The sequence below is a fragment of the Ochotona curzoniae genome, unplaced genomic scaffold, assembly GCF_017591425.1.
Source record: "Ochotona curzoniae isolate NIBS_2020 unplaced genomic scaffold, NIBS_Ocur_1.0 contig_1014, whole genome shotgun sequence".
In the NCBI taxonomy this organism is placed as follows: Eukaryota; Metazoa; Chordata; class Mammalia; order Lagomorpha; family Ochotonidae; genus Ochotona; species Ochotona curzoniae.
This window is the reverse complement of record NW_024464920.1, coordinates 37,148,523-37,171,653: the sequence shown is the minus strand read 5'-3', so window position 1 is coordinate 37,171,653 and position 23,131 is coordinate 37,148,523. Positions and strand designations below refer to the sequence as shown.

The window sequence follows — 23,131 nt, the reverse complement described above, 5'->3', positions numbered from 1 at the left end:
GGATATTTTCAGATCACCACACTGTTGTGCCTTTCCTTTTTTCAAATAAACGTACACTTTTCTCCGTACAGCTCTATATATCTTAATGCTTTGTCACCGATTTCTGCCTCCTAAATTTGTGTGACATTAATAGAAAACATTGCACAAATATAGCAATTTCTCAATTTCTGTCTTTTGCCACATCTGACATCTTTGGGGCTCTTATTGGCCTTTAGACACTATACTTTTTTTCTTTCGAAGATTTATTTTTATTGGAAAGTCAGATATACAGAGAGGAGGAGAGACAGAGAGGAAGATTTTCCATCTGATGATTCACTTTCCAAGTGGTCACGACACCCTGAGGTGACCTGATCTGAAGCCAGGAGCCAGGAGCTTCCTCTAGGTCTCCCACGCAGGAGACCCAAGGCATTGGGCCGTCCTCTACTGCTTTCCCAGGCCACAAGCAGGGAGCTGGATGGGAAGTAGAGCTGCCGAGATTAGAACTAGCACTTATATGGGAGCCCCGTGCATTCAAGGTGAGGACTTTGACCGCTAGGCCACTGCACTGGGCCCTCTTTTATTTTCTTTAATATTCATTTATTTGAAAGGTTGAAAAACATGGCCATATGGGGAGTGAACCAGTGGATGGAAGATCTATCTGATCTATCTTTCCTTTTCCCTATAAATCTACTTTTCTAATAAAAATAAGTAAATCTTAAAAAAAAAAAAAAGTTGCAGTCAGGACCAGAGCTGGTATTCAAATCCAGGCACGCTGATGCGCAAACTGCTTCAACTGCTCCACCAAATACCACTCCTACTCGGCTACCTTTAATCAAACATCATCAGTGGATCTGGTCTGGATTTCAACCACACTTGTTTCAGGGATATTGTCATGGCTCAAAATATTTTTGGAACTCCTTCAAGCTAGTTTATGAGCCACAACTAAATGATTCACTGATTCAAAATTCCTTGTAGGAAACCAGCCAGATTTGTCATGTTTCTTGTCCAGCTCTGGATTACTTCTGGAATCCCCCAAAACCTCATTTTTTACTTTGTTTCCTCCCATCCCGATTGCATGCATTCCTAGAATTTCCTCATTCCCTCTGGCCATTGACGCCCTCCCCAAACCCATTGCTATTAAGCTCCAGCCCCACGTTTCCATGACCTGGCTGCACAGATCTATCCGGTATTCCCAAATTAGCTCATTATTCACAACAGAAACCGGCTCATCCTCTGCTCCTGATTCAGGTAAGGGCACTGCATCACCCACACACCCCAGAAACTCTCGAGGCTTGTGACTCATCTTGGGTCCCGTGCCCTTTGTTTACATGCAGTGCTCAGAGCCCAGGTTCTGGATCGACTTTCTAGGTTCAAATACCTGTTCTGAAGGCCAATCCTGTGGATTTTGTCCTCTCTTCTGTTCTCCACACAGGAAATGGAGTTATCACTACTAGTGCCTCTTTTTAAGACTTGTCTATTTTTATTGCAAAGTCAGATACACAGAGAGGAGGAGAAAAACATCTTCCATCTGCTGATTCACTCCCCAAGTGATCACAACAGCTGGTACTGAGGCAATCTGAAGCTAGGAGCCAGGAACCTCCTCCAGGTCTCCCATGTGGGTGCAGGGTCCCAAAGCTTTGGGCTGTCCTCAACTGATTTCCCAGGCCACAAGCAGGGAGCTGGATGGGAAGTGGAGCCACTGGAATTAGGTCTGATGCCCATATGGGATCCTGCAACTTTCAAGGAAAGCACTAGCTTTTTTTGGCCATCATTCGGGATCCCCCCCCCTTTTTTTTTTCTTATTTTTTACTGGAAAGTCAGATTTACAGAGAGGAAGATCTTCCATCTGATGATTCACTCCCCAGGTGACCACAATGGCCTGATCTGAGCTGACCTGAAGCCAGGAGCTAGGAGCTTTTTCCAGGTCTCATTCATGGGTTTAGGATCCCAAGGCTTTGGGCTATCCTCAATTGATTAACCAGGCCCCAAGCAGGGAGATGGAAGGGAGGAGGAACCCCAACGTGTGCAAGGCAAGGACTTTAGCCACTAGGCTACTGCACCAGACCCAGTTGCTCCACTTCTGACCCAACCCCCCCACGAAGCTACCTGGGGAAGCAGTGGAAAATGCCCAAGTGCCTGAGCTCCTACACCCACGAGGGAAAGAAGTTCCTGGCTCCTGGCTTTGGTCTGGCACACCTGCAGCCATTGTGGCCATTTGGGGAACAAAGCAGCAGAAGACTTCTCTGCCTCTTCCTCTAACTTCGTCTTTCAAATAAAATCCTTTTTAAAAGGAAGTGTTTAGATTTTTCAAATATACATACTGAAAAAGTTACCAATCTTAACCTATTCCCTCCTCCAATTCTCCTGATCAAATATTTAGAGTGGATTTACAACCTTTTTCCTTAAAGGATCCAATACTTTAGGCTTTATGGTAACTTATCAGTGCTAGCCTAACGAGAAGCAGCCATGAAGCCTATCAGTGTTTAACTTAATATTTAATTGGAAATTCAGATTTAGAGAGATGGAGAGACAGAGATGTTCCATCTGCCGGTTCATTCCCCAAGTGACCAAAACAGCTGGCTGGAGCCAAGCCGATCTAAAGCCAGGACCTAGGAGCTTCTTCCAGATCTCCCATGTAGGTGCAGGGTCCCAAGATTTGGGCTGCGCTCAACTGCTTTCCCAGGTCACAAGCAGGGAGCTGGATGGGAAGTGGAACAGCCAGGATTAGAACTGGTATCCATATGGCATTCCAGCATGTGCAAGGCCAGGACTTAAGCCACTAAGATACCGAGCTGGGGCCACGATCAGTGGTTTTATCTTCCTCTCATGTATTGCTAAGAAACCTACCTAGCACATCTAACATACTTTATGATTCAATCACCTCCATCAAGGGAGTTGTTCTCGGGAGGCAAGTGACTTTTTAAAACAGATTTACTGTTATTGGAAAGGCAGATTTATGAAAGATTTTCCATCTGCTGGCTCACTCCCCAAATGGTCCCATTGGCCAGGGTTGAGCTAATCTGAACCCAGGAGCCAGGGGCTTCTTTCAGGTCTTCCATGCAGGCACAGGGTCCCAAGGTTTTGGGCCATTCTGTTTTTCCCAGGTCACCGGCAAGGAGCTAAGCAGGAAACGGACATATGTGATCCTGGTGCTTACAAGATGAGGATTTAGCCATGGAGCCATCATGGCGAGCCTAGCAGGTGACACTTTGCTCTACAATCCTCACGTCCCTACCCTGGTGGCTCCTTGCATTTATTCCCACAAAGCAAATCTACCCGAAAGCAAGACTTGGCACATTCATGACATTCAGAAAAGATGAACAATAAATAAAATCAATCTTTTTAAAAAATGAGCAGAGGTGATATGCACCTAGCGTATGACATCCTAAGGTTAGGACAGCCAAGTCCAGCATCAAGAGTGCAGGGCTGGCAACTGACCTACTTCCCTGCTGATGCGGATCCCACGGGTAGCAGTGCTGGGTCAAGCAGCTGGGTTCCCGCACAGACTCCCGGCTCCCACCTCAGCCTAGCCCTGCTCACCACAGGTATTTAGTGAACCAGATGATGGGAACCCTCTCTTGGTATGTCTCAAAAGAAAACAACAGAACAAACAGCAGGCTGTCATTCTACAGGAGTCTCCTGGAGCAGGTGCTAGCATCACCAGGACACACAGTTGGCCTTTCTGTTGCACACTGTGGTGTGCTTGTTGCTATTTTTTTTTAAACTTTCACTGTTATTTCTATAATTACACCTTGTGTTAGTGCATAGGGTCCCAATCTACCAGAGAATAAAGAACTATTCAATTTCCATCAGGTAAATGAGAAACAGTCAACAAACTGCAGACAGTACTGGGGAAAGGGGAGAAGAGGCTGGCAGGTGCTCACAAGAGCTTTCTCCAGGTAGGACAAATGCAGCAGGTTGTCTCAGGTGCCCGGCTACCCATGGACTCCAAATTCCAATGTAAAGGTTTACTGCAGGACAAGGGGGAAAGGGCCATGTGCATTTCCTGTGGAAGGTATTCCCTCTTTCCTGGAACACCTAGGGAAGATGTGGAGTTTATGGTAAAAGCAAAATCAGGAAATCACACAATTATAATCCCTGGAGAGCAAGCTCTGGCTGCTCCAGAACAGGGATGGGGCAGGGTTGAGGGAAAGGACATGAGGGCACACTGGTCCCAGATTCCTCCTGGAACGAGTGAATCACAGGAAACAGTAGATTACAGAGCAAGAACCAAGCAAGGTGGTGGTGGTGGGAGGCCAGGGGTTGGCGACAGGAAGGCCAAAGCGGAGGAGAAACCTCCATAATCAGGGCAAGTGCGACGGTGAATGAAGAACTTAAGAGCTGAGAAAGAGGTTTATTAGTGCAGTCAACACCATGGAACGGCACATACAAGACAACTGGAGATCTGCAGGGACACTGCAAGGGGAGGGAGGCCCTAACAGAGTTTCCTGGCTCCAAGTGAGGAGGGTGAAAGGACGCCGGCCTTGGCAGCGGCAGAGTGGAACGAAAGAATGTAGTAATCGGACTAGTATAGCAGCGTCTCCAAATTCCTGAGCATGATGTCCTGGAGTGGAAACACTTGTCCATTCTCTATTTGACTCTCAAGCTGTCTCCCTCCACCCCAATCACAGGGGAGCCAGGATCCCCCTACCCAGATCCACAGGAAGCTGGTCTGGACAAGACTCAAAAAAAAAAAAAAAAAAGAAGAGCCACTACATGGCGGGGAGATGCAGTCTCTGGTCCCTTCTATATTCCAATAGCCATACCTCTGGTCCCTCCCCCTACACTGTGCTCTGCTAATCACCCTAGAAATCCAGCAATGCTCCCAGTAGCTGCAGTGGTCCTCCGAGAAGCAGGAGTAAAGCAGAATGCAGCATTTACCTACAGACATGAAGATCATTTCTACCCCATTTGCCCAGTGAAGCTTAGAACCCACTTAACATAGCTCCAAGGAAGCTGCCTTTGAAATTAATACTCTACATCCAGTTTTACAGCTAGACCCCAGAAGGGCTGGAAACAGGTTTTTGCAGAGGGTACAGGCATCAAAGCTGGGCTATCAAGTCCTCAGTGGGAGTGAAAGAAGGACCTCAGCTCTGAGGTGTTCCAAGGGCTAGGGGTGAGCAACCCAGGACTCCCTTGGTTCTTTCCTATACGGAAGCCGAAGGCTGTGCTGAAAAGGGAAAAGACCAAACAGACTGCATCGCTGCCCCACCCTATCCAGCATCCCCATGACAGGGACAGCAAAAGAAGTTTCAAGCTTTTGTTGATTTTTTTTTTCCTTTTTTCCTTTCTATATATAAAAAAAAGTAAATAAATTAAATTGCCAACAATGTGGCTAGGCTAGAAAGTGGTGTAGCCATGATCAGGCCATTCAGAAAAAAAAAAAAAGAAAGAAGGTAGGGCAAGGTTTGTAAAATATGAAATATAAACAAACAATGGCCAAAAGGAATTATCAAAATAATGAACTATACTCACAGGGCTGGAAGGGGTTTATGCAAAACTCACAGCCCAGCCACACTACTTCTGCAAAAGCCAGGGGGCAGCTTCCGGCTGAGCATACATACTCAGACACGCTGAGTCCTACCCCAACCCTGCTGCCCCCTAGTCATGACAAAGTGTAGGAAAGAAGAGCTCATCTAGAAATGTTTAGCACTGCAGCCTACCTGCCTGCAGGCTTAGCAGGCTGCACAGGCATGGGCTTGGCACAGAGGTCCCATCTGCCCCTCAGGGCCACTGGGGAGGCCCGGGACTGGCCTGCTTTTTCCTGGGGTTTCGGCTTCACGCTTGCCACTTCCTCAGGATGTCTGCTCCCCACACTCTGAGTGCTGCTCAGAGCCAACAGGCCCGCTTGTAAATTCCAACTCGAAGGAGAGGGACAATGACAACTTCTCTCCACCTGCTCCTCTAGGATAAGACAAATCTTTGTGCTTTCAGGAAAGATCTGGAACCAGGAGCCTTGGGCAGAAAAATGGAGGCAGGCAAGCCCCCACCCAGACTGAGGACCTCGACCTCAAAGGGGAGAAATATGGCAGAGGAGGGCATCTGGATCTCCCACCTGAAGGGCGGAGCCCAGTGCCTCCGCACCCTTTGGTGCACAGGGAGAGGTGCGGCCCCCAAGGCAAGCCGCACATTAAGGACAGTGTGGAGGACTCAGGGCCCAGTTGCTGGAGTGATGGGATCTGTTGACCACCACCTCTTCCTGACAGCCTGGCAAGTTCTCCTAGATCTCTTCCACACCGTGTGCAAATATCATGACAAGCCCTGGCTCCTGCACCATGTCATCTCCCATGTGCTGGTTCTCACAGGCCATTACCACCACAGCCTGTTTGCCAGGGATGCGCTTGGCCACGTAGTTCTCGTAGTAGCGCCGGTTCATCTGTCTCGTTTCTAGGGTGGCCAGACCCTGGGGCCAGCTCCGCTCGTGGGCATTCTCAATCAGCTCGTTGACGATGGAGGCTGGGCAACCACTTTCCACCAGGGAGCGCTTGATGACGGCCTGGAGCACGGCGTCAGGGGTGGAGATCATTCCCCCCCAGCGGGTCACTCTGGCTGGCTGCAGGGAGTTTACCCACCTGTGTGGAGGGGTCAGAAGTGGTTATCCCACATCACCTTCTTTTCTCCCGACAGGACTGAGCACCCACTCTGTAGTCAGCCTGATCCTCCTATTCTTCTAGCAGTTCAGAAACCCCAAACTTCCCCTGCCTGGTCCCATATGAGTGGCCATGTGACAAATATTCTTCCCTATTATTTTTCTTAAATTCCAATTTTTAGCATGGTGCCTGGCACATATGCTTCACAACAATGCTTTCTGAGTGAAGCAGTGAACCCCTCTGCCTTGTGCACCTTATATATAGTAACACACACTTCCTGTTCAGTCACAGCCTCTGGAACTGACAGAAACTCTGACTTCACTGTTAACTCTGCTTGTCTGCACCAACTTTCAATCACTTTTCCAGACTAGCACTTAGCCTTCTCACTACCTGAAGCCAAGGGCAGTCTCCTCTCTCTTGTTGTGGTCACCCTAGCACTCAGCCTTCCATATAAGACTTCGTGCTGCCAGGTGCTCAGCCACCTCTGGACACACTCTCCCTTTCATCCCCACAGGAATCCTGCAGTGGAGCTGAGAGGTATCCTCCTCTCCTGTGTCCCTGTCCCTTATCCAGACACCAGGTAAGTGGCACCACCAGCCCAGCCGCTTACTGTCACTCCCAGGCCCTTGGGTCTGACACTCACTCTAGGATCTCGTTGTATTCAATCGTCTCCTCCAGGTTCTGAAGGTTGGGGTTGACACTGCGGATTGCACGCATGTATGCCTTCAGCAGCTGGATGTCTCGCTTCTGTTGGAGGCAAGAAGAACCAAGGATGATGACTAAGGCAGACAACAGGTAAAACACAGCTTCTCCATTTAAAAGGTGACTGAGATCTAAAGAGCAAGCAAGCTGTAAGTTTCAGATGAAGCTAGGACTCTGTCATGGCAGTCTCCTGGGTGCTTGGCAATGAGCCTTCCCAGCAAGGGCATGTGATCAAAATTTGAGAACAGATGACACAAGCAGACACAGATGACCTGAGCACACAAAGTCACGTAAGGAGAGCTCCAATGGGACTCCTCGCTGAGCAGCAGGCTCAGGATCTACCTGCTTACCCAGCTCAAAGCATAGGCCCACAGGTCCTGAGCTGGCACTGCTGCTCACCGCCAGGCGGTCATTTGCTGGAGGAATGCATCTTCTCTGCCCTGCCCCTACCTGTTCCGCCAGCTGGTGCTTGTGTTCAGCGGATGCCTTCTCCAGTTCGGCGATGCGCGTCTGCTGCTGCTGGACCACAGTACGCAGGTGCTTGATGCAGTTGTGGTTTGGCAACTCATCTTTGGGCATCTCCAAGCTGCAGCCCAGTGTGGGGAAAGAGCAGAACAGATGCATTCAATGGTGGTGGTGGTGGGGGAAACGAATGGTCAATTCTGGGGCGTAGGATTGTGGACTGGGCTCCTGCCTGCCCCAAATGGCCATTTCTTTCAGGCTCCCTTCATTTCTCTTCTCTCAATGCTTCATCCTTGCTCTCATTTGCTATCTATTTTATGCGAAGTTTCCCCATACAGGACTTGGTGGGTTCCTTTTTTCCTAAATTGTCCTCTCATGCCCATCTAAGGCTGCCCCTTTCTTAGGATGGCCTCCTACACGGAAAGGGATGGTGTCTTGTGTCTTGCCATCCTCCCTTGAGCACAGAGGACAGGAAATAGATAGGCCAGGAGAGAAAGGACATTAAGTCTCATCCACCACCCCAGAGACACTGCCTGACCACTTAGTCCTTTTGAGAAGTCCTACATTCACAATCTGAGCTATCACAGTTAATCAAATATTTCATAACCCACAGAAAGAAAACATAGGGCAAGAGGAAATAAGAGAAGGCTGGGAATTAAAGCAGCAAATCTGACACACAAAGTACTGGACTGAAAGGAAGAATACAGTGGACGCATCTTTCATGTTTTCAGAGATTGCCGCATTGCTACTTCCTTTCTTTCATGAAAGCAACAGCAAAACTATAGCTGGGAAAGCAGTAAGAGAACAAGACTCAGGGCAGGGAGCCAGAGAGGTCTGCTCAGCTGCTGAGCAGGTGTGCACACAAAGGCCCCCATCTGCTGGGGGCAGAGGGGCTGGACTCTCACCCGCAGCCCTGTTCACAGGTCACGGGCCGCTTCGGGTTGTGCTCACAGTCGCTGAGGTGAGACATGAGGTTGTCAAGCCTGACAACAGCACTACAGCCAAACACAGCGTTGTCACAGGCAATCTGCAGCTTTGACAACATGTTCCGCATGATCCGAGGCACTGGGCGCAGGTGGGCGACCGTCACGACACTACGGTCCACCGGACACGTCTGCTGCTGAGAGAACCACTGGGTGATGCAGGCGTTGCAGAAAGCATGCTCGCAATGAGGTGCCTGGAAGGGAGAGTAGGGCATGAGGCATCAGCAGGGGCGAAGCGCCTGCCACCTACAACTCTGCGCAGCCACCATGACCAGAGGTCCCTGGGGCCATACTCAAGTCAAGATCTACTACGGATACAAGGACAGGCTGAGATGCTTCCTGTGCTGAAGATGATGGACGGGCTGTGCAAGACAAACAAGTGCAAAGTTATGCAACAATAGCAGGTATAAATAACATCCAGGACAATAGGAGATGACACAAGACAACCAATTACTAATTATCACCTGGATTGTACAAGTAACAATTGCTCTACCAGTCCCAAGGAGGGCAAGATCTTTCCCGGCCAGGTCAGTTACAGCACGTTTTTGCTTCTGGAAAGGTCAGAGTTGCTATGGTTCTTAAAGAACAGTTCAGACTACAAATGCAGAGGGGACAGAAGCAGCGCTTTACTGGCAAAGGTTCTGTTTAACAAACCAGATTTCTCAAAGCCTGGGACCCTGTTCAGAGGGTAAGAACTCTCTGTGTGTAAGCCCATGTGCTCATTCATGAGAGCTGACTGGAGGGGCTGCCCTCAGTTCCGACCATCTGGCCTATGCTGGGTTTCTGTGGAATCATTCTTTTCAGTTTCACAAAGGCTGCATTTTAACCTACTTCCCTGATAAGTAACCTCTGAAATGAAGCCCTCAAGGTGAAAGGACTGCCAGGCCTCGGTGTAGACACTATTTGGCATCTAGCAGGGGACTTGGTGGCACTTAGGAGACAGATGGTAATGACTAAAGGGCTTGAGTGCTCACTATTGCCCCCAACACACTGTGAGGTGCTTAAGATTAAAAAAAAAAAAAAAAAGGGGGGGGGGGGGGGTTGAGATGGCAGTGCGGTGGTTCAACAGGCAATCCTGCTGCAAGCGCTGGTACCCCATATGGATGCCAGTTCACATCCTGGCTGCTCTACTTTGTACCCAGCTCCCTGCTTATGGCCAAGGAAAGAAAAGATGGCCCAAGTCTGTGGGACCTTGCACTCATGTGGCAAACTCAGAAGAATTGAGAAAACTAATAACTTCCTTTCTTTAAGACACGCAATAAAGACTGAAACACCAGAAGGTTTTGTAAGGAAAGCAATCATTCTCAATACTGCTAACTGCAAGTTTTATTTTTCACTCAAAGCCAGCCTTAATTCTTTTCAAAGTCTTACAGATTAAATCTCACAACACAAAGACACACAAAATCCTACCATTTGTCCATGCCACTCCTTTGTAACTAATCCATCACCTCTCACCTGAATTACTAAAATCCCGTCTAGTTGGCTGCCCTACTTCTATCTTGTCCCTTTATAATCTATTGGACATCTAGCAGCCACGTCATCATTTTAAAACACAAACTAGACGGCTATCACTCCCCTCCTTCAAACTTCACAATATTTCCCACTGCACCTGAGATAAACTCCAATTCCTACTTAGGACCCCTAAAACTGCTTGCTGTGACCCTGCATCTCTAGTCTCTCCTCACCTCACACTAGCTCCTTGTAAGCATCCAGGACATTGTGGCTCTTTCTGCTGCTTGAGCTCACGCAGCTCTTTCCCAACTCGGGACCTCTGCCTGTACTGCTCCCCTTGTCTGAAGTAAATGGTTTTCCTCTAGAACTTTTTTTTTAACAATTTTTTTTTCTGTTTGTTTCTATTTGAAAGCCAGAGTTTAAGAGGTAGAGAAAGAGAGAGAGATCTTCCATCTGCCAGGTGATTCCCTACATGGTGGCAACAGCAGGCACTGGGCAAAGCTGAAGCCAGGAGCATTATCAGGGTCTCCCACTTTGGTGGCAGGGGACAGGCACTTGGGACATCCTTTGCTGTTTTCCCGGATACATTAGCAGGGAGCTGGACCAGAAGTCGAGCATCCAGGACTTAATCTGGCCTTCCAAGCCTTGGGAACGTGTCAGGCAACCTGGCACTGTGAAGGTGCTCTCCCAAGGGAAACTCAAAAAACATGGGTGACGTTCTGATCTAGACTATCACTTCTCCACAATTAACTAACTTCAAACAGACAAGGCGGGCCCAATGCTGTGGCCTAGAGGCTAAATTCCTCGCTTTGAATGTGCCGGGATCCCATATGGGCGCTGGTTCTAATCCCAGCAGCCCCACTTCCCCCATCCAGCTCCCTGCTTGTGGCCTGGGAAAGTAGTTCAGGAAGGCCCAAAGCCTTGGGACCCTGCACCCGCGTGAGAGACCTGGAGGAAGTTCCTGGCTTCTGGCTTTGGATTGGCGCAGCACCAGCCACTGTGGTCACTCGGGGAACGAATCATTGGATGGAAGATCTTCCTCTCTGTCTCTCCTCCTCTCTAGATATATATCTGACTTTGCAATAAAAATGAATAAATGTTAAAAAAAAAAAACAACATAAAAGGCCTGCCATGGGGAAGGGTCTGTTCCTCTCCCAGCAAGAAGTCCCTTGTGGGGCCCGGCGCCGTGGTGCAAGTGGTTAAGGTCCTCGACTTGCACGCCCGGGATCCCATATGGGCACCGGTTCTAATCCCGGCAGCCCCGCTTCCCTTCCAGCTCCCTGCCTGTGGCCTGGGAAAGCAGTAGAGGACGGCCCAAAGCTTTGAGACCCTGCACCCACATGGGAGACCTGGAAGAGGCTCCTGGCTTCGGATCGGCATAGTATCGGCCCGTTGCGCTCACTTGGGGAGTGAATCATCGGACGGAAGATCTTCCTCTCTGTCTCTCCTCTCTGTATATCCGCCTTTCCAATAAAAAAAATAATAAAAATAAAAATCTTTAAAAAAAAAAAGAAGTCCCTTGTGGCAGTAGGCTGCAGAGACCGAGTGAGGGGGCAGCCCAGCACTGGTTACCATTTGTATGTAGACTGAATTTTACTCAGCTCTGTGTGGTTGGAAGCTAGAAAGGATAAACTCAAGAGGCTTAAGGAGAGCCCATGGAATTACACAAGTAGTGAATGGGGGAGGGGCTGTAAGACTTGTGTACTGGTGTCCTGGCTTAGAAAACAGGATTATCTCCCGCTGGCCAGGAGTGGCAAAGATCAAGTTCTACTTGCAAGCTGAGGGCAATAAGGATCCTATAGGATTCTGTCCTGTGAGAATAACTGTTCAGGGAGTGTCTTAGTCATTATACTTGCCTGGTAATTAAGAGGCTCACCTTATACTGTCCCAGGAAGACACAGTTGCCTCAGGTCTGGTAAAGTAAGCTAAGAAATGACCTACTAAAGGAGCTAGTTCTCACATAAAAATGCAGAATGTGTGACTGCATCAAAAGCTGGCCTTGTGCCTGTCGCAGTAACCTAGTGGCTAAAGTCCTCGCCTTGCAGGAGCCAGGATCCCACATGGGCACTGGTTTGTGTCCCAGCAGCCCCACTTCCCATCCAGCTCACTGCTTGTGCCTTGGGAAAAGCAGTTGAGGACAGCTCAAGGGCTTGCGGCCCTGCATCCTTATGGAGAGACCCAGAAGTCCCAAGCTCCTGGTTTCTGATAGGCTCAGCTCTGGCAATTGCCTTTGCTTAGGGAGTGAATCAGAGGACAGAATATCTTCATGTCTCTCTACCTCTCTGTAACATCTGACTTTCCAATAAAAATAAATAAATAAATAAAAGCTGGCCTTCTCAACACACTGCAGGCAAAGCAGTGGATGCAGTTCTTCCTTCCTGCATGTTAGTCAGAGGGCAGGTTAAATGGGCCTGCAGGGAGATTGGCTATTTACCTGAAGCACTAAATCAAACTGCAGAGAACCTCATTAGAAAGTGCAAAAGTTAAAAAAAAAAATGCAGGAAGAGGGAGCCCACAATCCCCACACAGAGGAAGCCACCAAGCTCCATGAGAAGACAGAAGCACATAGTGGACCATCTGACAGCAGGGAAATCCCTATGGGATCACGGAAGACAATCTGAACCACTAGACTTGCGTGGTATCCACCTCAAGACAGACCTGGAAGGCCCCATTCCTGTGGGAACCACTGGTCTCTGTTCCAAACCCCTAATGGGGTAGGAGAGTAGGGACTTCCCAGGGTTCCTAATTCCTTTGAATATTTCCCATGAGTTACTCTGCTGCTTGCTATCCTAGCAAGGCTGCCATCAGTCCAACTCACCTGTACTGGCTCCTCCAAGACTCCACTGCAAATAGGGCAGATAAGGTCTTCATCAACATCCCCCTGGAAGCGAGTTACATCATACCCCATGTCTCATCACTGAAACCCAGGTCCTGGAAAGAAAAACAGACAGCAGTTCAGAAACAAACCTAAGGATATAGTAAACATAAACTCAATTTTTAAAAAAGATTTATTTATCTTTATTGCAAAGTCAGATGTACAGAGAGGAGGAGAGAGAGAGAAACTTCTTCCGTCCGATGATCGCTCCCCAAGTGACCACAATGGCAGGTGCTGTGCCAATCTGAAGCCAGGAGCTAGGAGCTCTTCCAGGTCTCCCACACGGATGCAGGGTCCCAGAGTTTTGGGCCATCCTCGATTGATTTCCCAGGCCACAAGCAGAGAGCTGGATGGGAAGTGGAGCTGCCGGGATTAGAACTGGCACACATATGGGATCCTGGTGCGTTCAAGCTGAGGACTTTAGTTGCTAGGCCACAGCGCCGGGCTCCATTAATTCTTCTTTTTTTTCCAGATTTACTTTACTTATTTGAAAGAGCGGCAGAGGAAGAGACAGAGAAGGAGATCCTGCATCAACTTGGTCACTCCTTAAATGGGTAAAATGGCTGGGCTGGGTCAGGCTGAGGCTAGAAGCCAGGAACTCTATCAGGGTCTCCCAGGCAGGTGTTAGGGGCACAAGCACTCAGACCATCTTTTGCTGCTTTCCCAGGCCTGTTAGCAGAAAGACAGATCTGAAGCAGTACAGCCAGGACTCCATACGGCACTCCAACACGGATTCCAATATTATAGCTGGTACCACAATACCAATCCTGCATTCATATTTTTTTCTTAAATTTAGTTATTTAAGTGCAGAGTAACACACACATGCAGAGACAGACAGAGAAAAAAGATCATCTACCCACTCTACCCACTGGTTTACTCCTTGAATGTCCCAACAGCTAGGGCTGGGCAAGGCTGAAGCCAGGAGCCACGAACACCAGTCAGGCCACCCACATGGATGGTAGTGTCCACACATTGAGCCGTCACCTCCAAGATGAATGTGAATAGGAAGTTGGATCAGAAGTGGAGGCAGGCTTTGAGTCTGAGCACTCTCACACGGGACACAGACCCCAACTGGTAGCTTAACCAGTGTGCCAAACACCTGCCCCCAAATCCTCTCCTTTTTTTTCTTTTTTAAAAGTTTATTTATTTTTATTAGAAAGGCAGAGTTACACAAAAAAGGAGACAGAAAGAAAGATCTTCAATCAACTAGTTCATTCCCCAAATAGCGGTAACACCTGCAACTAACTTGATCAAAGTTAGGAATAAGGAGCCCTCTCTAGGTCTTCCATGTGGGTACAGGGTCCAAGGACTTGGGCTATCCTCTATTGCTTTCCCAGGTCATAAGCAGGTAGCTGATGGGAAATGGAGCAGTTGGAATTTGAAACAGTGCCCATATGGCATGCCACCATGTGCGAGGATTTAACCAGCAGGCTATCATGCTGGGGCCAGCAAATAATCTTTTCTTTTTAAAAGATTTATTTATTTGGGGCCCGGTGGCATGGCCTAGCAGCTAAAGTCCTCACCTTGAACGCACCAGGATCCCATATGGGCACCAGTTCTAATCCCAGCAGCCCCATTTCCTCCATCTACTTGTGGCCTGGGAAAGTAGTTGAGGAAGGCCCAAAGCCTTGGGACCCTGCACCCGTGTGAGAAACCTGGAGGAAGTTCCTGGCTTCTGGCTTTGGATTGGCGCAGCACCAGCCACTGTGGTCACTCGGGGAATGAATCATTGGATGGAAGATCTTCCTCTCTGTCTCTCCTCCTCTCTCTATATATCTGACTTTGCAATAAAAATAAATAATTTTTTAAAAGATTTATTTATAAAAATAAAAATAACTAAATAATAAAAATAAATAAATCTTTTTTAAAAAGTATTTATTTTTATTGGAAAGTCAGATATGTATATAGAGAGAGGAGAAGAGACAGAGAGGAAGATCTTCTGTCCGATGATTTACTCCCCAAGTGACCACAATGGCCAATGCTGAGCTGACTGGAGCCAGGAGCTTGTTCCCGGTCTTCCACGCAGGTGCATGGCTGTCCTCAATTTCTTTCCCAGGTCACAAGCAGGGAGGTGGATGGAGAGCAGAGCTGCTGGGATTAGAAATGGCATCTATGGGCCCGGCGCGGTGGCGCAAGTGGTTAAAGGTCCTCGCCTTGCACGCCCGGGATCCCATATGGGCGCCGGTTCTAATCCCGGCAGCCCCGCTTCCCTTCCAGCTCCCTGCCTGTGGCCTGGGAAAGCAGTCGAGGACGGCCCAACGCTTTGGGAACCTGCACCCGTGTGGGAGACCCGGAAGAGGCTCCTGGCTTCGGATCGGCATAGTATCGGCCCGTTGCGCTCACTTGGGGAGTGAATCATCGGACGGAAGATCTTCCTCTCTGTCTCTCCTCTCTGTATATCCGCCTTTCCAATGAAAAAATAATAAAAATAAATCTTTTAAAAAAAAAAAGAAATGGCATCTATATGGAATCCTGGCAAATTTAAGGCAAGGACTTTGGCCTCTTGGCCAGCACACCAGGTCCCCAGCAAATAATCTTTAAAAAAATAATAAAAATTAAAAAATTAAAGTGTTCCAGGACCATGCTAACTCCCCAAGTGGCCATGATGGCGGAGATGAGCCAATCCAAAACCTGGAGCGTCCTCCAGGTCTCCCACAAGGGTGCAGGGTTCAAGGACTTGGGCTGCCTTCCCAGGCCACAACCACTGGAGTAGGTGGGACACAAACTGGTGCCCATACAGAGTCAAATAAGCTGCTGAACCATCGTGCTGGGCTCGGAATCCATACTTTCAGGATGAGCAAGAGTTGCCCAGGTGGCGCTAGCCAGGAGCTAGCTGTCTGAAATGCTGGATCCCATAGGAGTACCAGTTCAAGCCCTAGCAGCCCCATTTCTGATCCACCTCCGTGCCAATGGCCTCGAAAAAGCACAAGATGGCCCAAGTGTTGGGTACTTAGCAACCACATGACAGAAGACGCTCGGCTTAGGCCTGGCCCATGCCGGTCACTGGGACCATCTGGGGAGCAAGGAAGCAGATCAACCATTTCTATGTCTCTCCCTCTCTCTAACTATATCAAATAAATAAATAACTCTTTTTTTAAAAAAGAGTTACCAAGGGCCCGGCACAATGGCGCAGTGGTTAAGGTCCTCACCTTGTACACCCGGGATCCCATATGGGCGCCGGTTCTAATCCCAGTGGCCCCGCTTCCCTTCCAGCTCCCTGCCTGTGGCCCGGGAAAGCAGTAGAGGACGGCCCAAAGCTTTGGGAACCTGCACCCACGTGGGAGACTTGGAAGAGGCGCCTGGCTTCGGATCAGCAGAGCACTGGCCATTGCGCTCACTTGGGGAGTGAATCATCGGACGGAAGATCTTCCTCTCTGTCTCTCCTCTCTGTATATCTGTCTTTCCAATAAAAATAAAAATTAATCTTTAAAAAAAAAAGAGTTACTGAGATCCTGGAAAAGCAGATAAATAAGGTTTAATGTACGTGAAACAGCATAATCAAAAGCCCTCATGGGCTTGTGAAATCACATGTTTTAAACAAAGGCTGTTAATAGAAAATGGATTGGAAAATTATTTGTTTTGGTGCAAAATTTTTTGAAATCCATGCATAGGTTTTTCTTTGTCTTTTTGAAAGATTATTTGAAAGGCAGAGTTACCAAGATGGATAGAGAAACAGAGATTGTCTGCTGGTTCACTTCCCAAATGGCCGGAGCTGGGTTAGTTAGAAGGAGCAGAGTATCTTGTGGGCCTCCCAAGTGAGTTGTGGGCCTCCCAAGTGAGTAGAGGGACCTAAGTCCCTCTTCTTGTCTTAATAGGGACATTAGCATGGAGCTGGATGGTAAATGGAGCAGCCGAGACTCAAAAAGAGATCCATATTCAATGCCAACAACACAGGTAGCACTGTAACCTGTCATGCCATAGCACCGGTTTCATCCATAAACTTTAAAGCCCTCTCATACACTTATTCTTTCATCTCTGGGGCCCAAAGTTCAAGACCTTGGCACTAGGAACATTCTACTGAAACTGCCATTATAGGAACCTGCACTGTAGTGTAGGGGGATTACACTGGCATGGGTCTAATTTTAGTTCCGGCTGCTCCACTTTCGATCCAGCTCTCTGCTTATGGCCTGGGAAAGCAGCAGATGATGGCCCAGTACTTGGGCCCCTGAACCCATGTGGAAGATCTGAAAGAAGCTCCTGAATCTTGGCTTCAGACAAGCTCAGCTCCAGTTGTCTTGGCCATTTGGGGAGTCAACTAGCAGATGGATGATTCTCTCTCTGTAACTCTGCCTTTCAAATAAATAAATAAATTATTCATCCTGTTATTTATTTTTTTTAAAAGATTTTATTTTTATTATTTTTTCATCGGAAAGGCGGATATACAGAGAGGAGAGACAGAGAGGAAGATCTTCCGTCCGATGATTCACTCCCCAAGTGAGCGCAACGGGCTGCCGGGATTAGAACCGGCGCCCATATGAGATCCCGGGCGTGCAAGGTGAGGACCTTTAACCACTTGCACCACCGCGCCGGGCAATAAATTATTAAAATAAATAAAAGCTGCTATCTGGGGCCTTGGCCTAGCACAGTATTCTTGTGCCTCATCCACGCACCCTTCTCGGAGTTCCGAACTCAGCTGGAGCTGAACTCCGGCATACGTGGGAAACACAGTGTATTTACATGTGTACATCTCTATGTTAGAGAGTAGAAGGAAATGGTCTTTTATAAGGTATCTGAGGGCCTGGCACAATAGCTCAATGGATACTTCTCACCTTGTAAGTGCCAAGATCCCATTTGGGTACTGGTTTGTGTCCTGATTGATCCAGTTTCCTGCTTGAGGTCTGGGAAACCAGTATAGGATGGCCCAAAGCCATGGGACCCTGCACCTGCATGAGAGACTGGAAGAAGCTCCTGGCTCTGAATCAGCTCAGTTCCAGCCATTGTGGCCATTTGGGGAGTGAATTAATGGATGGAAGATATTTCTCTCTCTCTCCTTTTCTCTATAAATTTGATCTGCCTTTCCAATAAAAATAGACAAATCTTGTGCCTGGCACCATGGCCCAGCAGCTAAACTCCTCGCCTTGAACGAGCCCAGGATCCCATATGGGCATAGGTTCTAATCCCAGTGGCTCCACTTCCCATCCAGTTCCCTGCTTATGGCCTGGGAAAGCAGTTGAGGACGGCCCAAAGCTTTGGGATCCTGCACCCGTGTGGGATACCCAGAGGAAGTTCCTGGCTCCTAGCTTCGGATTGGCACAGTACAGGCCTTTGCACTCACTTGGGGAGTGAATCATCAGACGGAAGATCTTCCTCTCTGTCTCTCCTCTTCTCTATATATCTGACGTTGCATAAAAATAAAATAAATCTTAAAAAAAAAAAAAAAGCATGAAGTTCCTCCAGGTCTCCCATGCAGGTGCAGACTGCGTTCCCAGGCCACAAGCAGGAAGCTAGATGGGAAGTGGAGCTGCCGGGATTAGAACCAGCACTCATATGGGATCGTGGGGCATTCAAGATGAGGACTTTAGCCGCTGGCTACCACAACAGGCCCAATTAATTTATTTTTATTAGAAAGTTCGATCTACAGAGATAAGGAGATACACAAATCTGATCTGTACATTCGCTCAATGCTTAAATGCTCCCAAGAGCCAGCACTGATCCAATCTGAAGCAAGGAGCTTCTTCCAGGTCTCCCATGCGGATGCAGGGTACCAAGGCTTTGCACCACCCTCTACTTTTTCCCAGGTCATAAGCAAGGAGCTGGATGGGAAGTGGAGCTGCCAGGACACGAACTAGCATCCACATAGGAAGCAAGGTGAGGATTTAGCCACTGAGTCATTCCGCTGAGCCCACTTGGGCTTCCTTGAGTGTACGTGAACAGCAGTATAAACCACATACACTCATGCAGATAAGTATCTGTGCTAGGAGAAGCCATTCAAATCCATGATTTATATTTTAGAGTCCAGGTATGCTGCCAGCAATCACTGCCCAAAGTACCATGATGAAATCAAGTGCAAGACTCTTCCTTCCCTTGTGTCTCTCTCCTCTGTGTCCTGCCTACACAAAGGGACATAGGGCAGAGCATACTCCAGCTCCACTGCCATCAACCACCACATACCCAGGGAAAGAGCCACACAGCCCCCAAGTCTAAACTGACACAATTTGTAGGAACTTCAGCCTAGATAAGAAATCAGGTGGCAAGCGATCTCACAGGTGTCCCTATTGCACTTTACCTTTTTTTTCCCCCTCTAACATTTGTTTTATTTGAAAGGCAGAGTTACAGAGAGGGGGACTGATTGATCTTTCATCTGCCAGTTCATTTTCTAAAAGGTCACAATGGGCAGGGATGAGCCTTGGCAATAAAAATAAATAAATCTTAAAAAAAAAAAGAAAGAAAGAAGTATTAGGAATCAGGTTTATTAGGAGCAGAGGATCCCTAGCTGACAAGTGGAATGGCTTCCAAACCCAAGTCCCTTACCTTGCACGTGTCCGGGGGCAGATGCCCTGCTCACCGGGCCCCGACCCCCTGCTGCCACCGCTCCGTGATACTGGGGAGGTGTGCCAAATAACCCATCTTGTTGGCTACTGTCCGACTGCGTCCTCCTTCCTGGTGACAAGCCCCATGGCCAGAGGGATGGACGTGATGCCACACACGGGAGCACCCTATTCATAGAACAAGAAGAGATGTGAGTCAGGAGGGCTCCCTGCACATGGTTGTGAGACTGGACGGACCAGGTCCTGGCAGCCAGCTAGCAAGCAAACAGCGACACCAAGGCCTGCAGACTTCAGTACTGAGTGTCCGTGGCTGCCGAGCGCGGTCGCAGGCTCAGGAAGTCACCCGCCAGGACCAGAAACTGCAAACCACTGGCAGAGCACAGAACAGCAGCAAGGAAGGTAAGGAGATGCTGCAGGTGGAAAGATTCTTCTCTTTGGCATACATACACAATGAGTAACAGCAATGACCCAGAACCTGTTGCTCCCCAATACCCAGACCCATACCTTATGCAAACGGTGGCACACTTTCATGTTTTCTAAAGGATCTCAAATAAAAACAATTTTGCTCTTACCATTCAGAGTGAAAATACTATTTCCTAAACATGTGCTGAAGAATGTCAGTACAGACATAACTTTTTTTTTTTCAGGTTATTTATTTTGAAGGGCAGAGGGTAAGGAGGAAGGTAAGAGAAAGTTATCTTTTCTTCTACTGGTTCGCTCCCCAAATGTCTGCACCAGCCAGGATTGGAGCAGGTTGAAGACAGGAGCCCCTGACTCCAACCTGTTTTCCCATGCAGGTGGCGTGGGTCCAGCCCTTTAACCAGCATCTTCTGTCACTTTTCCAGGCTTATCAACACAGAGTTGGAGGGAAGGGAGACATTTAGGACCCAAACTCATACAGAATGTCAGTAGGTCCAGAATGCAACCCTAGCCTTTTACACACTAGGGCACAACGCTTTCATTCTGACAACACCCTGTTTCTCAACACACAGGCACATGCACCTGAACCCCAAGAAATACTTTCAGGAATCAGTGTTGTTGGTTACACTCAGTCTCCTTCCGGTGACAGAAATCAAAGAGGTGCGCATATTGGGAAAAAGCAATCCTTCCAGAGAACCCCACTGGTCAGAACAAAAACAGGGCTTTTCACCTGAGCAGAGGGTCAGTAGTCAGGAAAAGCAGCCAGGAAATCCTCCTGTAGTTCTTAGTATCTCCAACTGCCCAGCAGGGAAAAAAGCCACCTGCCCTCCACCTTATTTACTGTCAGGCAAATCAAATCAGACAATGTGTGAATACTGCTACCCTCAGGTAGGGTATCACCTCACAAATGGAAGAATACTGAGGGCTGGAGCAGGAACCAACTGAAACAGATTTGTTTCTTTTTCTTTTGTATTTTTTTGTTCCTGGGAACTGAGTCAACGGGACAACACCGGGTCATAACGCTAATGTATCACTTCTTTACCCCACCACCCAGCCCACCCCAATGCTATCTGGGGGAGACCAGCAGCCATCGCCCCATCAGCCCCTAAAAACCCAGGGCACCGGAAAGGGCAAACACTGTCGCCGCTCAGTCTCAGCCAATACTGGCCTCACGCACGAGCAGCCTCGTTTGCTAGTAGCTGAAACGGAGTCGGCTTTTTAACGGGGAATGTCCGCACCCCTTCTTGGCTCTCCGCTCTTCCTGGCCACCCCGCTTCCCCTCTCTTGCCACCTCCCCCACTCCACAATTTTCCCTGCGTCCCGTTTTCCGGGTGTGTGAAGCTTGCGAAGAGGGGGGCCGGGCTGCAGAGCGCTGGCAAGGATGTGAGGAATGTGAAATTCCTTCATGGCGGGGTGGGAGGGGAAAGAGGAACGGAAAAGGAACCAAAGGGGAAAAGACGGAGGCTGCCAAACACAAGGCATGGGAGAGGAGCCAAGCATGGCGCTTCCAGAGCGGACGGTCAGGTTCCGCCGTCCCTTCTGGAGCTCGGGCTGGACCCCCGAGAGGGAAGCTTCCGCCATCCCCTCCAGACCCACCAGTGGCCAGTTAAACCCCCGCTGCTCCCCCACTTGCCCCCGTCCTACGGCGGGCCCAGGCCTTCTCCAGCGAAGCTCGAGGTCCCCCCGCCCCCTCCCCCCCGCCCTGCACACCTCCCGGCTCGCCTACTCCAAGGAGAACCTTTTCCTAGAGTCCCCCCTCTCTTCCTCAAACTCCAACTCCTTCTCGGGGCCGCTTCCAGCCTCCATTTCTCATTTCATTCCCGTTCTTTCCCACCCGAACCCCGGCATCTCGAACCCTCGCGTTGCCCCCACTTCCATACCCCTGAGACATCACCCCCCTCCCCTCCCACACCCTCTTTTTTTTTTTTAAAGAGGGAAGCCCGCGCAGGCGCAGTACGCACCGCCGTGGAAGCGGAGTCTGGACTCTCCGCAGGCCCGGCCTGACTGGAACTGAGGCCGCAGCGGGCCACGGCACAGCCCCAGGTGCCCGGCCCCAGCCTTTCCCCGGAGGGGAAGGGGAAGGAGGTGGGAAGACGGATCCGACCACTCGTCGCTGTCTCAGACTGAGCCTTTGCCCGGCCCACCGCTGCTACGCAACCTGACGGAAGCTCGTCACCAAACTCCGCCCCCTGGCTGGCCTCTGACGGAGACGGAGGGAGGCCGCGAGCGGCCAACGAGGAGGCGCGCGGGCTAGGCAGGCCTCCGCTCTAGGCCGGAAGTCTTGATGCTCCCAGCCGGGACTAGCTAGCCCTTCGGGAGGGAGAACTCTATGTTTTTTCCCCCAGGGCTGAGTGCAGACCCGAGACGCGGCGCTCTGGCCGGTCCCTCGAAGCAGGGGCGGGGAGACCTGAGCCTCCCCGTGTTCCCAGAGCCGTGGGCGGTCTCCTGTGCTTCCTGACCCCGTGATTCAGAGCCCTGGGAAGGGACGCTGCCTGGAGCAGGGCGGCTGTTGGCGGGGAGCGGGGCGTGTCCGACCGCAAGGCTTTGATCTGGGCTGCGCCGTGGATAATCCTCGTCCCTGGCAGCCGCAGCCCTGCTGTGTGTCCACGGTGGGTGGGGGATCCCTTGAAGGCATTTAGAAGGGAAAATAAAAGTCCCTCTCACTGGGGTGCAGGTTGATTTTCTTAGGGTGCCGCGGGAGAGAAGGGGCGTGGGCTCGGAGGGAAGAGAAGTAGAGCCCGAAGCGCTCGGAGGTTGGCTAGACCATCCCGGGCGTGACAATGACCCGACCTCTGAGGTGAATCCGGTATTTTAGTGCACATTGAGTCTTCATACATTTGGCTTGTGAGAGTTAACAGAACTAGCTAGATTTAGTTGGCTGACAGGTGCCTTGTGATCTCAGAGAGGGACTCATGCTCTTTGCTCAGGGTTCCATTTCCTGCAAAGGGGGTGTGGGTCTGCATGTCACTTTCTCCCCAAGGTCCCTGACCAAAAAAGGTGGAAGTCGAGTTTTAAGATGAAAACGCCATTGCCCAAAAAGATGAGATCCACAAATCAAAACTAAAGATGTCAGTGAGGGAAGAGCAGGAAATGGGAACTGCTGTATTTGTTCTCTCTTATAAACAGAACTGGGAGGAGTTGCAGCGACTGCACAGTAGCATGTTCAGCTGCAGCCTACAC

The 23,131-nt window shown here is 49.4% G+C and overlaps 1 protein-coding gene and 1 non-coding gene across 3 annotated transcripts; both read right to left on the bottom strand.

Moving 5' to 3' along the window:
- Window positions 1-4,318: 4,318 nt before the first annotated feature.
- On the bottom strand, window positions 4,319-22,086 carry RNF41 (ring finger protein 41). 2 transcript variants are annotated; one of them, XM_040983768.1, is made up of 7 exons: window positions 22,056-22,086; window positions 19,515-19,699; window positions 12,987-13,099; window positions 8,639-8,910; window positions 7,722-7,857; window positions 7,213-7,316; window positions 4,319-6,551 (listed from the first exon to the last, which is right to left on the bottom strand). In XM_040983768.1, the coding sequence occupies exons 3-7, from the start codon at window positions 13,074-13,076 to the stop codon at window positions 6,200-6,202; spliced, it is 954 nt and encodes a 317-aa protein (XP_040839702.1). In that variant the 5' UTR covers window positions 13,077-13,099; window positions 19,515-19,699; window positions 22,056-22,086; the 3' UTR covers window positions 4,319-6,199. The 2 variants fall into 2 exon arrangements, with proteins under 2 accessions (XP_040839702.1, XP_040839693.1); XM_040983759.1 differs by having other exon boundaries at window positions 21,913-22,084.
- LOC121164132 lies at window positions 8,098-8,226 on the bottom strand. Its single transcript, XR_005885031.1, has one exon.
- Window positions 22,087-23,131: the final 1,045 nt, after the last annotated feature.